Below are 13,161 nucleotides of genomic sequence, written 5' to 3'. Positions count from 1 at the left end.
TTGAAGATTACCAAAAGCTCTATTTTTACTTCAATGGCAAAAACTGCAATAACTTTTGCACCAACCTAATAGAAGCAAGGAAGAATTCTCCTACAGAGTTTCAGAAAGAGCATGAACACCTTGATTTAAGACTTCTAGCCTCCAGGACTACAAGAAAATAAAGCTCATAGTTCTTTATGTCCTGGTGGTTTATTTTAAATTACCCAGTTCATGGTATATTATTGTTGGCCCTTGAAAACTAATACAGTAAGATATTGAATAAACTGAATTTTGTGGAATAAATATGTTTACACCAGATCCCCAAATTAGAGTCCTGCTGATGGCAAAACAATACAAGGGTCTGTTTTGTAAAATTACTGAAAAGATTATGAAACCGTACTCAACTTGATCAAGTACTTTGAAATAGATGCCACATGCTTAATGGAAACATATAAGCAACAAGTATAAAGACATCAAGCCTTTGTGGCACGTATCAAAGGCCAACATTCTCAGGCACAATATTAGGCATGCCATACCTTCTAAGAGCACATTTACATCATGTTTGTCAGCATTTTAGCATATCCTCATACCTGAGTGAATGACCTCAGCTCCAGGGCCATAGGAGTTTTGACTACCTTTGGTATGCTGTCCACCATGAATAATTTCCCAGCATCCAAGTGTCTAAAGAGAAATACAGAAGAACACATCAGCTCATTTTTAGATAAGAAAAATGAAATCAAATGGCCCACAATCAAAAACTGAAAGACCTCATTGTGAGAAGAAACCAGGTTCTCTATCTTTATATTCTCTCTTTATGGGGATTCTAGCATTAAGTCCAGTTTCATCAATGTCATCCTTGTCATGACTGCAAAAGGAATGTACACAACTTTTTGCTTGGCATCATGAAAGGGAATTGTTACACTCATGTTAAAAATGCTTTCTTGCTATCATGTATATGATACTCGCCTAAGGTATGTTCATGCCACTTTTCTGGATTTAAATCATAGAATGTAACCACTTTATGGCAGTAATTCACAAAATTAATGTTAGGATGATCTCAATAAATTGTACTAAAAAGAAAAATAATCATTGTCTTTCAAAAAGGGGATTAAAGACTGTTTTAGCCTACCAATGCTGAAGACACTACAAGTTGCAGATCACTTACCAACTAATACAGCTTTCAAAGGGAGACAGGAGGTAAGTTTGAGAGAAAAATAAATGCCTAAATAAGTATAACTTCATGTCTGACCAATGGAGCAAGTGAACCACAGTACTATGTATTGCCATATATTGACACTTTCAACTTTTTAATCCTAGAACTAGCAGCCCAAATGCTGACTTTTCAGATACCTGTGGCTGAAGGAGAAAAATGGAGGAGTAGTTATTGTGTAGACCAGCTCCCTGTCATATGATTCTGTATCTATAAAATGTAGATGTTTCTTAGTTATATAGGCCACCTCAGTTTCCTTGACAACCAAATGCCGAGAAACTCCAGGAGCCTCCTTTGGAAGCTGGTCATCCACTGGAGTGATATGGATTGTTGCCACCTGAAATAAAAATATCTGTACCATTAATTTGAAATACCAAAAAAAAAAAAAAAAAAAAACAAAGAGAATGCCCCACAATCACCTAGTGACAGTTAAGATAGTTTCAAAGACTGTCATTTATAATATATTTCTGTCAAATGATTCAGGAGCTATTGAGAGTGTGAGCCAAAAAATGGAAATTCTTTATTCATTTAATATTATATTTTAAGAATATAATTATCACAGGCCAGGTGCGGGGCTTCATGCCTGTAATCCCAGCACTTTGGGAGGCCGAGGCAGGTGGATTACTTGAGGTCAGGAATTTAAGACCAGCCTGGCCAACATGGCAAAACCCTGTCTCTACTAAAAATACAAAAATTAGTTGGGTATGGTGGTGGGTGCCTGTAATCCCAGATACTCAGGAGACTGAAGCAGGAGAACTGCTTGAATCCTGGAGGAGGAGGTTGCAGTGGGCCAAGATCATACCATTGGATTCCAACCTGGGCGACAGAACGAGACCCCAACTCAAAAAAAAAAAAAGAATATATAATTATCACAATTATAGTGAATCCAGTCATGAGTGCTACAGAATGGGAGTGTGAAACATAAAATATGTTCCTGGTTTTATTTTTACATCTCTCTTCTACTGACAACCTGTGCTTTCTTTGATAATTCCTATACTCAGTCATCAATCTTAGAAACCTTGACATAAATTTTGGTTCTTCCCTTTCCACCCACATATAACACATCACCAAGTCCCAGAGTTTCTACTTATAAAATTTCCTATGCAGTGACCATACTCCACATCCCACGCCCAAGTGTCATTCCCATTGCTACCGGCCTACCTTTCATAATTTCATCCTTACATTATTGCATCCTTTCTGTTAGCCCTAACTCCAAGAGCTAATCTAGATTTTTCATACCTCTAGTGTTATCTTTTAACAAGTACAAATCAAATAAGTTAATTCACTTCTTCAAAAATCTTAACAACTGGGACTACAGGCACCCACCATCATACCCGGCTAATTTTTGTATTTTTAGTAGAAATGAGGTTTCATCATGTTTGCCAGGGCTGGTCTTGAACTCCTGACTTCAAGTTTGCCCTCCTCAGCCTCCCAAAGTACTAGGATTACAGGTATGAGCCACCGCACCTGGCCACCTTTCAACATCTTTTACTGCCTTTCAACATTAATCCAACACTAATTGCACACAATGCACTGACCATGTACTGGTCCTTGACCACAGTTCCACGGATCATGTTGCATCTTCAATCTAGAATGCTTTTCTCCTGCTTTCTCCAGCAATCTGAGTCTTCCCTACTCATAAATGCTCTTCTTACATCTTTTCCCAGTCTTTCAGTTGGAATTAATTGTTTCTGAATTTTACTTGTCCCTTGCTATGGTTTGAAGGTTTGTGTTTCCGCTCGAATTTATGTTGAAACTTAATCTCCATTACAAGAGTAGTAAGAGACAGGTCTGTTAGTGGTGATTGGACCATGAGGTTGAATTCATGAGCATCTAATCACCCTCATGAATGAACTAGTGCCTTATAAAAAGTCTTGAGGGAGTGAATTCATCTTCCATTCCTTTTGCTGTGTGAAGATACAGCATTTGTTTCCTCTGGAGGATACAGCAACAAGGCACCATCTTGAAAGCAGAGAGCAGCCCTCACCAGACACAAAACACGCTGGCAACTTGGTCTTGAACTTCCTGACTGCAGAACTGTGAGAAATAAATTTCTATTATTTATACATTACCCAGTCTCAGGTAGTTCACCATTGCAGCACAAACGGACTAAGACAGAGATGATAGCTACTGAAATACCTGAAAATGTGGAAGTGGTTTTAGAACTGGGTAATGGGTACAGACTGGAAGAATTTGGAGAAGCAGGCTAGAAAAAGCCTATATTGCTGTGAATAGACCATAAAGGGCAATTCTAGTGAGGGCTCAGAAGAGGTGTGCTATAGACAGAGCCTCAGTCTTCTTAGACATTACATAAATGGTCATAATCAGAACATTGGTAGACATACAAACAGTAAAGGCCCTTCCGATGAGGTCTTAGATGGAAATGAGGAATATCTCATTGTAAACTTGAAGAAAGATCTTCTTGTTATAAAGTGACAACTTGGCTGAATTGTGCCTGTGTTCTAATGCTTTAGGTAAGGCAGAACTGAGCAGGAATGAGTTGGGATACGTGGTAGTAGAAATAACTCAGCAAAGTGTTGAGCATGTTACATGGTTTTTCTTGACTTCTTATAGTAAACTACTAGAAGAAAGAAATGAACTAAAGCCAGAATTTATCATCAAAGGGGAATCAGAACTTGAAGATTTGAAAAATTCTCAGCCTGGCCACATATAGAATAAAAAAGCATGTTTAGGAGAGACTGCAAAAGGTGTGACCAAGTGCCTATTTGACAAAGAGAGTAGTATGAATAGAAAGAAACCAGTTGCCATTTACCAAGGCAATGGAAAAATGACCCTGAAGGTATTTTAGACATCTATCAGGCCACCATTCCCATCACAGGTTCAGAATGCCAGGGCCTCCAGGGCAGAATGGTTTCAAGGGAAGGACCTGTGGGCTCTCTGCCCAGCACTGCCTCAAGTCTCTGCTCCCTGCATTCTGACGCAATCCTCCTTGGCCATCCCAGCTGTGGCTTAAGCAGGCCCAGGAAGTGATTGAGCCACCACTCTAGAGGACAGAAGCAGTAGTCCTTGGCACAAATACCAACTCTGCAGGTGTGCAGATGGCCATCCCAGCTGTGGCTTAAGCAGGCCCAGGAACTGATTGAGCCACCACTCTAGAGGACAGAAGCAGTAGTCCTTGGCACAAATACCAACTCTGCAGGTGTGCAGAGGGCAAGAGCTGTGAAAGCACAGCTGCTTCCACCTAGATTTCAAGAGATGCCTCAGAGAGCCTCGGGACTCAGGCAGAGAGTTGCCTCAGGGGCAGGGCTGCTGCAGACAGTCCCCACTAGGGCAATGTCCAGCAGAGCCATAGGGTCAGGGCCACCCCAGAGACCACCAATGTGCAATCTGGGAAAGCCTCAGGCACCTGATGATAACTCTGACAGCTGCTGCATGGGCTGTACCCAGAAAAGCCACAAAAGTGGAACAGCCTGGGGTCTCGGGGGCCCAACCCTAGCCCCAGCATGTCCAGAAGGCAGGACATGGAGTCAAAGTAGATTATTCATAAGCCTCAAGACTTAATGTTGTTTGCCCTTTCTTCTTTCCTATTTCTTCCTTTTGGAAGAGGAATGTCTATCCTATACCTGTCCATCATTGTATTTTAGAAGCATATAACTTGTTTGATTTTATATGCTCACAGCTGGAGGGGAAATTGGTTTCAGGATGAATTGTACCTGAAGTCTCATCCATACTTGATTTAGTACATAAATATGTACTAAATGAGATTTTAGACTTTATTTATTTATTTTTTTGCATAGATGCTGAAATAAGTTAAAACTTTGGGGGCTGTTGGGATGGAATTAGTGCATTTTGTATGTAAGAAGAACATAAACTGGGGGGACAGGGGTAGAATGTTATGGCTTATTTGTGTATAAATTTATTTATGCAAATAAATTTCTATTATTTCTAAATTACTTAGTCATTTATCCTGTTCCAGCAGATTTAACAAACTTAGGCATCCCTCAACTAGCATATTTATTCCATTATTTTGTATTAGTAGTTAGTTTACAAATGAGTCTCTCTCCCAGACTGAAAGTTCCAGGAGACCAGCATTACAATATGGTGTAAACCACATGGAATTTGACAGTACAGTTAGAGTCCTGAGCATACCACTTACTAGCAGCTATTTGACCTTGAACAAGTTACTTAACCTTTTAGTGTTGATTTTCTTTTTAGTAAGTTAAGCATAATACTAACAATCTCACAGAGTTGTTATAAGGATCAGCTAAAATAGGCAGCTTTGCAAGCAGAAGAGAATTTTGGAGATAAGCAAAATGTCTCCTATAGTAGGCCAAAAGAGAACAGGAAAAATAGGGAAGGCAAAGAAAGGTTCTTTTCTTCTCACTCAACTGAGTTATTTTTTTCCATTTTTCTCCTGACCACTCTTACTGCATGCATGAAAGGCTCTAAGATAACTTCTGGTAGCATGGGATTCCTTGGGAAAACCAGACGAGGTGCTACAGATCCCATTGCAGGGGAAAAAAAAAAATCTGTTTTCCTCATAAAACCCCAGGAATTAAAAGGAAATGATCCCTCTCAAAACCAAAGGCTCTGTTCTGTTTTGCATTGTGTTATCTGATGATTTTGAGTTTTGGGGGCATCAGAAATTACTTCGCATTATGAGAGAGCTTTGGTGAGTAATAACTAGGTAGAAAATACAGGTAAGGGATGGTTAATAGTAGTTGTAAATCAGAGAAGCATGCTCTTAGCCACCTGGATAATAAGGAAACATCCCCACCCACCACTGGGAGATGAGACTCCCATCAGGGATGGGCTGATTACAAAATAAGCCAATTGGCTTTGGGTTGCCTTGCGATGAAATGCATGGTAGAAGCACTACACCATCGTCTCCCGTAGTATCTATATGGTCTTTTCATATTTAAGCATTAACATAAAAGCATAGCAAGGAGGTATTAAGACACTAATCTGCCTTTTAGTAAAAGGGTTATAAAAGGTTTGCAAAGATTTCACCTCATGGTCAAATTGGTTAAGATAAAATGGAATAATCTATAAGGTTTCATTTAAACAAATAAACTAATGCAAGGGTAAAATTTAGTTATACACAGAATTTTCATGTCATAGTAAAGTCTAATAAAAAGTTTTTGCCTTTTGAGTCATCATTTTGGCAAAATAATTTATGGCAATCTGGAAATTATCCTTCCTGATTCCTGACTTTTTTTTAATGGTCCAGAGGGCCCCTGAAACATTCAGAAAAGAAGTAAACAGGATTATTTGACATGTTTAGTCACATGAGATTGCCAAAATGATGTCCAATCTTCTTTAAGTTATATTTCGGTGAATACTAATATATGTTCAAAAATTGTATGGCATTTCTAAAATTCTAATGCCTAAGTATATACTATCAATCATAATGAGGGGTAAAGTTATTGTAAACCAGGAAAATAAATAAACTTCTTTGCCAGTCATGTTTTTAAATGTAACTGTCCTGGAAATGTTGACATTTGCAGACAATTGTTGTCTTGCTTTGTTCCTTCTCAAAAGACAGTTTATAATCAAGCTATATTAAGGACTTTAACGGGTGTTCTCAAAATGCAGGTTTTTAATAGCTTTTAATATTGTAACATTGGAATACAGAAAGAATGTACGGGACTCCTAAAAAAACTGACATGTTCACAAATAACAAGCAAACCAAAATTTAAGTGGATTGCACTCAGAAAGTTAAAGCAAACTTTTTGACTTTTGTTTGGAATACTGCTAATCCTTGTTTTGTTTTTCAGAGTCAAGTAAACTTTAACTATTTACAGCCTTTAATAACGTGGTAAGGTATATTCCTGTAAACAAAATTTGGAGCATATTCATTTTTCTCTGCCTGGTTCCTGTGGAATTTGGGGACTCTTATGGCAATGTAGTTGTTTGCACCAGTGCAATAAGAATCAATTTTTCTTTGTTAACAGGACACAACTGGAAAACTGATTATTTTATCAAGGCTTTGACTGAAAGGGTGTGTTTCCCTTTAAGTAAATAAGCTTGACAAGCAGAGCCAATAAAAGCCTGCTGGGGAGAACTGGCCCCATACCTTGTCTACACAGTACCCACACAGAGTTCCTAACCTGTAGTCAGTAAAGAATGTCACTTTCTAACAGGTCTGGAAGTTCCAAGTTTATCTTAGGACCTCAAGAGGAGAGGATCACCCAACTCACAGGTATTAGAGGACACAAACCCATGGCTGGGCTCGGCTTTAAAAGTCTTATCTGAAATTGCTTGTGAAATAGAGTTTCATCAAAGCCACTCCAAAAGGCCTATGTAAAAATAGTCATTCTTGATCCATTTTATGCAAATAATCAGGCCAAGTATAAGACTAAAGTTTATTCATAATTAGTTTTTACCAAAAATGAGGACTGAAAAGAAAAATTTTGCCCCAAAGCTTATCATACGTCATTAAATCTTAGTCTCATTAATTGTTTTTAAGTTTTTGCCTACATTTTAGACTAACCTTGCTTATTCCTGTGAATCAAGTGGTGATCTTCTGCAGCTTGGGAAAAAAAAAGGATGAGTAATGTAAAAATGTGAATCAATATGCTAGTTCTGGGCAATTATCTTGCAAATTCTGCCAGGTAATCAAAGTGAGCAAGGTGCTCATAACCTGGAATTTTCTTTGTTTGGGAAAATAAAATCAAGGAACTTCATAGATCTCTAAAGGGGAATTCTATAACTTGGCAAGTAAAATTTTAGATGGAAATTATCTACCACACCACCCTTGTGGGAATTGCTGTCCTCACTCTACTATTTGCAATAGGGTTATACACAGTAGCACCTTCTAACTGAAATATTGGACAGAGAGTTTCCATTGCTGTTGTATTTCACTTAATTATCCTTATAACTGGGATAATCGTTACTGACAAAAAGGAAGCATAAAAGTTTTACTATCACTGAGTCTGCTAGGACTTTTTATTGGATTTAGTGATGCACTTTTAAATGAAACATGCTGCTTTTGGATTAACACCTAGTAAAGTAAAGGAAAATCTACAGGTACTTAAAAATCAAATCAAAATTGTTAACAGGCTCAGGGAAAATGCCAGCTTCAGCCCTGGGTGGCTATAATCCCTCTTTAATAAATTCCAGTCTTCTTTATGGAATTGGTTAACCCTTTTATTAAGCCCTCTCTTGGTTATATGTCTTGTATTGACATTTGGACACTGTATACTCAGTACTATAACTCAAATTGTTTCTTCTCGCCCAGAAGCAATCAAACTCCAAATGGTACTACAAACTGAACCACACATGGACACACCATTCTTCCAAAGACCAATAAATCAACCCCAGGAGGAGGCCTAGCTGCTGTTCCCCGTTCAATGACCCTTTTCAGGAGGAAGTAGCCAGAAAGAGTTGTTGCCCAAAACCCCCTAACAGCAGTTAGTGAGATGTTACCACAGGGAGGAATATGGTAGGAGTTATTAAGAAAAAGAAATTATTTTAGGCAGATAGAGAAGAAAAGGGGCCCTTGGGAAGTTTTCATCTTTTAAAGCATCTCTGATGCTTTAAAAGTGGAACAGCCTGGGGCTGGAAAAGTTTCTGGTAAAGCCCCGGATCTTAGAACCAGGCCAGCAACCTTTGATATACAAATGCTGCCCATTAGAAACTGGGTCCACCCAACATGGCGATTTGTGCGCCTTCTTGCCCTTGCCCCACGTTCTGGCAACATGGTCGTCCCACATATCCCCACAGTAGAACATCACAGCACCCCACATTTGCATATTAAAAGGTTAGGGTGGGTAAAAGGTTAGGGTGGGAGGGCCAGCTACCTGCCACCCAAACTCCCCTTCCCCACTCCCACTCCCCACCCCACCCCCACCCCCATGTAAATGACATGCCTGGTCAAACCAAGTCCCTGAGCTCTATGCAAATCAGACACAGCCTCCTCCAGCCTCTGCATATATACCTGGCTGGTCCACCACAGTTGGGGACCTCCTCTTTCGGCTTTGGAGCCCCCCCTCAACTCTGTTCAGGGGTAGCTTCTTCCTTCCATCTTCTTCCTTCCTTCTTACCCCTTCTTGCCTATTAAACTCTCTGCTCCTTAAAACCACACACATACACACACAAATGTGCCCACCAAGAATTACCACAAGGGTATAAGAAAGCATGCTGTACATTCTTTTTACACAAAGAACACATTGGAGAATAAATTGGCATGGAAAATGGTCTCTTTGAAGACACAATAACTATTGTTTCCTTATTAAATCCAGTTTTCCAATTAAAGGGAGCCTCACTGATCTACACTATGGCTGGGAGGTCCCACAGAGAATTTCTGAACTTTGTAGATTAGCAAAACACTACAATTGCGGGGGGAAAGTCATGACACAGACTCTAGGAAAATAGAAAAATGACTGCCATTGTGTTTCTTTATTTTGATAACTGGATTTAATTTTTAATTATTGAAATGCTTCACAATGGATAGTAAACATGGTGTAAACTTTTGCAACAGTCATGAAAGATAGAGACAGGGAATTAATTTATTGATCACCTACTAAGTACTGGGTACTCACTGTGCTACTAGCTATCTTATGTGATCCAGATAGCACTTTGCTAATAATAGTCATGGTTATTATTCCCAATGCTCAGAGATAAAAACCTGAGCCCCAAATGGGGTTAATTCATTTGCCCCAGGGAGGACAGCTTGTAGGTTGGTGAGCTGAAGTTCTAGTCTTTTTCATGTCATAGAAAAAAGCTTAACCATATTTTGGTTTTTTGGTTTGTGTGTCAATTTCAAAAAGAATTATCATCATTTTTGTATTGGGTATTCTGAATACCATTGTTGTAGTCAAAATTGGCATTGCTGATCTGTGCTTCCATCACAACATCAAAATAAATCAAAACCATGGAATCTTCTGATCACAAAAGCAACCATCAGGTAATCATCTTATCTGAACTTCTAGTTGAGTAGCTGAAAGTTATGAATTTTGTTGAATATTTTAAATCTATTTTTATTTGTAGGATATAACTAGATGCTTGTCCAAATTGAGGATGTAAACATCAAATAGACCAGGTAATCATTTGAGTTCCTTAAAAATTAGAGTTTCACTGGTAATATCAGAGTTTTAAATATAAAAATGCTTGCCAACACACACACACACACACACACACACACACAAAATACTTGTTTTATTGGCATTCACACACTTATTTCTCTGAAACTCTGAAGAATAAAGCTTTACACTTATTACCTCCCCATCTCATTCCCTCCCTAGTCCCTACCAAATGTTTGGGTCTTTTTATTTCCTCCTAGTTTCAGTAAAAGTTGAAAGAACCAAAATTCATTTTGTGATCAATAAGTATTTCATGAGTGTCTACACTGAATCAGATATCTAGGTCTAGAAACATCGAGATGAATAATTCAGGGTCCCTGCTACCAAGGAGATGAGAGTTGATTCAATAAAAGAAATAGTGGTTTCACTTTATAGAAAGTTCGATAACAAAGGTATGGGTAAACAGACACCAGAGCATATAAAAGGCCAAGCTGATCCAGCCTGATGGTTTGTGGAATCGGTTCATCAGAGGATTCTTGGAACAGGTAATGTTAGAGCTGAGAGCAAGTCCATAGTCTGGAGAGGAACTAAGCCAAAGCTACCACCAACCAGAAGACAGAGAATGGGGGAAAAACAGATGCTAGATTAATTTCACTAGACTACTGCTACTGTATCAATGAGTTTTAATTTATCACAACTATAAGGATTTGGTTAATCACTTCTATTTGTAAAAGGCCATGGGAGGGGTTCTAAGGATGATCTAGACCAGAAAAAAATGAAGGCTGAAGCTGAAGTGATGACAGTGAGGTGGAGAGGTAGAGATAGATCCAAAAACCTCATCAAGCAGATTTAGAAAACCTACTGACTGATTGGTTGTGCAGATATTAGAGAAAGGAGTCAGGGATGACTTCAGCAATTCCAACTACAGTCATTTTGTGCAGGTTTTTAGGAACACATGCTAAATGTATTTTGGTCATAATAAATTTAAAATGCTGATGAGACATACATGTAAAGATGTCAGGCAGAGAGGCAGGTACACAAGTCTGAGCTGGATAAATATTTAGGGGCCAAAGATACGTGGTGATGAAGAGAGAGCAAATGTGTAGATCTCCCTCTCCCTCTCTCTCTCTCTTTCTCTTTCTAATGTAAATTAAGAAGATGAAAGCATAGAAAAACACAATAAGTATCTTAGAAACCCATTCATCATAGGGAATAAACTTATAACTAGATCTACAGAGTTTAGTTTGACCAATTTGCCCAGATTCAGAAATATTTATGCTGTACTAAAGTTTCCATCTATATTTGTGTATATGAACGACATGATTTATATAATATATAACAATAAAAGAAGAAAAAAGAAGTCCTGTAATTTCTATCTTTTAAAAGGCCTATAGGCTGTTAAAAGTGATACAGTATTCTAGTCAGAAACATAACTCAGATTGGATAGACACACAGAAGATTTAGAGGTAAATCCTATTAATTGTTACCATTTTGAACTATCAAATCAACTAAGGTTTCAAACAAAAATGTAATCCAGAAATGGCATATAATATATTGATAAAAAGAGGGAGATGTTATTTGAAAAGGAGTTGACTTGTTAGTCAGAGAGTAGATGAACTGAGTTTTCTCATTCATTCTCAATTTCTTCTTAATAGGGATCACCTACTGCCTTCCATTTATCAGCTCTCTGGAATCATTTTTCCTGATCATCTCCTTCTGTTATACTTTTCTTAGCACACAGATGAATAGCTCGATCATCTAAGCACTAACTAATGTCAGTGTCCGTGACATTATGGGAGGGCATCATGTAACAAATAAGATACTTGCTTTTAAGCAGTCATTCTAGAACAGGCTGAAGATTTGCTTGGATCCATATGCATGCTATCTACAAGATAATAGGAACAAAATGCCTAGCAAAAAGTACTGTACTTAGTAGGTATATTAGCCTGTTCTCACATAGTAAGACATACCTGAGACTGGGCAATTTACAAAAGAAAGAGGTTTAATGGATGTACCACACCACATGGCTGGGGAGGTCTCACAATCATGGTGGAAGGCAAAAGGGATCAAGCCACGTCTTACATGGATGGCAGCAGGCAAAGAGAGAGCTTGTGCAGGAAATGTTTTTAAAGCCATCAGATCTCGAGAGACTTATTCACTATCACGAGAACAGCATGAAAAAGACCGACCCCCATGATTCAATTACCTCCCATTGGGTTACTCCCATGACACATGGAATTGTGGGAGTTACAATTCAAGATGAGATTTGGGTGGGGACACAGCCAAACCATATCAGGTGATCACTTAATTTCAGCTGTTCTTTTTTAAAATCTCTGTTATCAACCATTCTCTCCTTTCAAGGAGTCTGTTACAGTTGTCCAGACACTATATGGACTCCACTTTCTGTAGTTTCTGTATGGTAATGTTTGCTTAAACATATTTCTACATTTTATACATTTAAATTATATCCTTTAGAGGTAGTAAGAAATTCTTAGATCTTTAAAAACAACAATAAATGGTAGCTAATGTATTTATTGTTTCCTATATACCAAAACATTCTCAGTACTTTATATGTATTATCTCACCTTCACAATAAATCTAAAGGAAGGTTCTACTCTTATCTGCTTTACAGATGAGGAAACTGGGGCATGGGTTGACCAGTTAGTCAGTGTCAAGATCAAGAGGGAAACTCAGGCAGCCTAACTCTAGGACCTACAATTCAATCACCACATACAGAATAAATGTTTTCTTGAGAGTCAGGAGACAAGAAAACTTTGTGAGGTGCTCTATATAAAAGGGTCCCATAGTTAAGTGATCTTGAAACACTGAATACATAGATACATGTAAAACTCTTTCAAAAAGTAAGGATCTTAGTAGTCCTATTCCAAAGAAATCTGCTTAATTTTATTGAATTCATTGTTTTCCAAACTTTAAACCTTGAAACCTGTTTTCATGTGGTTTCTAACCACATCTCCCAGAATTGATACC

General features: G+C 38.3%; 1 protein-coding gene across 2 annotated transcripts in view; it reads right to left on the bottom strand.

Moving 5' to 3' along the window:
• Positions 1-13,161, bottom strand: part of FREM1 (FRAS1 related extracellular matrix 1) — a 166,710-nt gene that overhangs the window by 89,480 nt on the left and 64,069 nt on the right. For both annotated transcript variants that reach the window (XM_064381455.1, XM_021675936.2), the window contains exons 11-12: positions 1,330-1,526; positions 570-660 (exon numbers count right to left, since the gene is read on the bottom strand). In XM_064381455.1, the coding sequence (XP_064237525.1) occupies positions 570-660; positions 1,330-1,526 (288 nt within the window). The remainder of the gene's footprint in view (positions 1-569; positions 661-1,329; positions 1,527-13,161) is intronic.

This window comes from Aotus nancymaae, unplaced genomic scaffold (assembly GCF_030222135.1).
Source record: "Aotus nancymaae isolate 86718 unplaced genomic scaffold, 86718_ANA_hifiasm-v0.15.2.pri h1tg000003l, whole genome shotgun sequence".
NCBI classification, from domain to species: Eukaryota; Metazoa; Chordata; class Mammalia; order Primates; family Aotidae; genus Aotus; species Aotus nancymaae.
The sequence above is the reverse complement of the archived record's forward strand: the minus strand, read 5'-3'. Positions and strand labels throughout refer to the sequence as shown.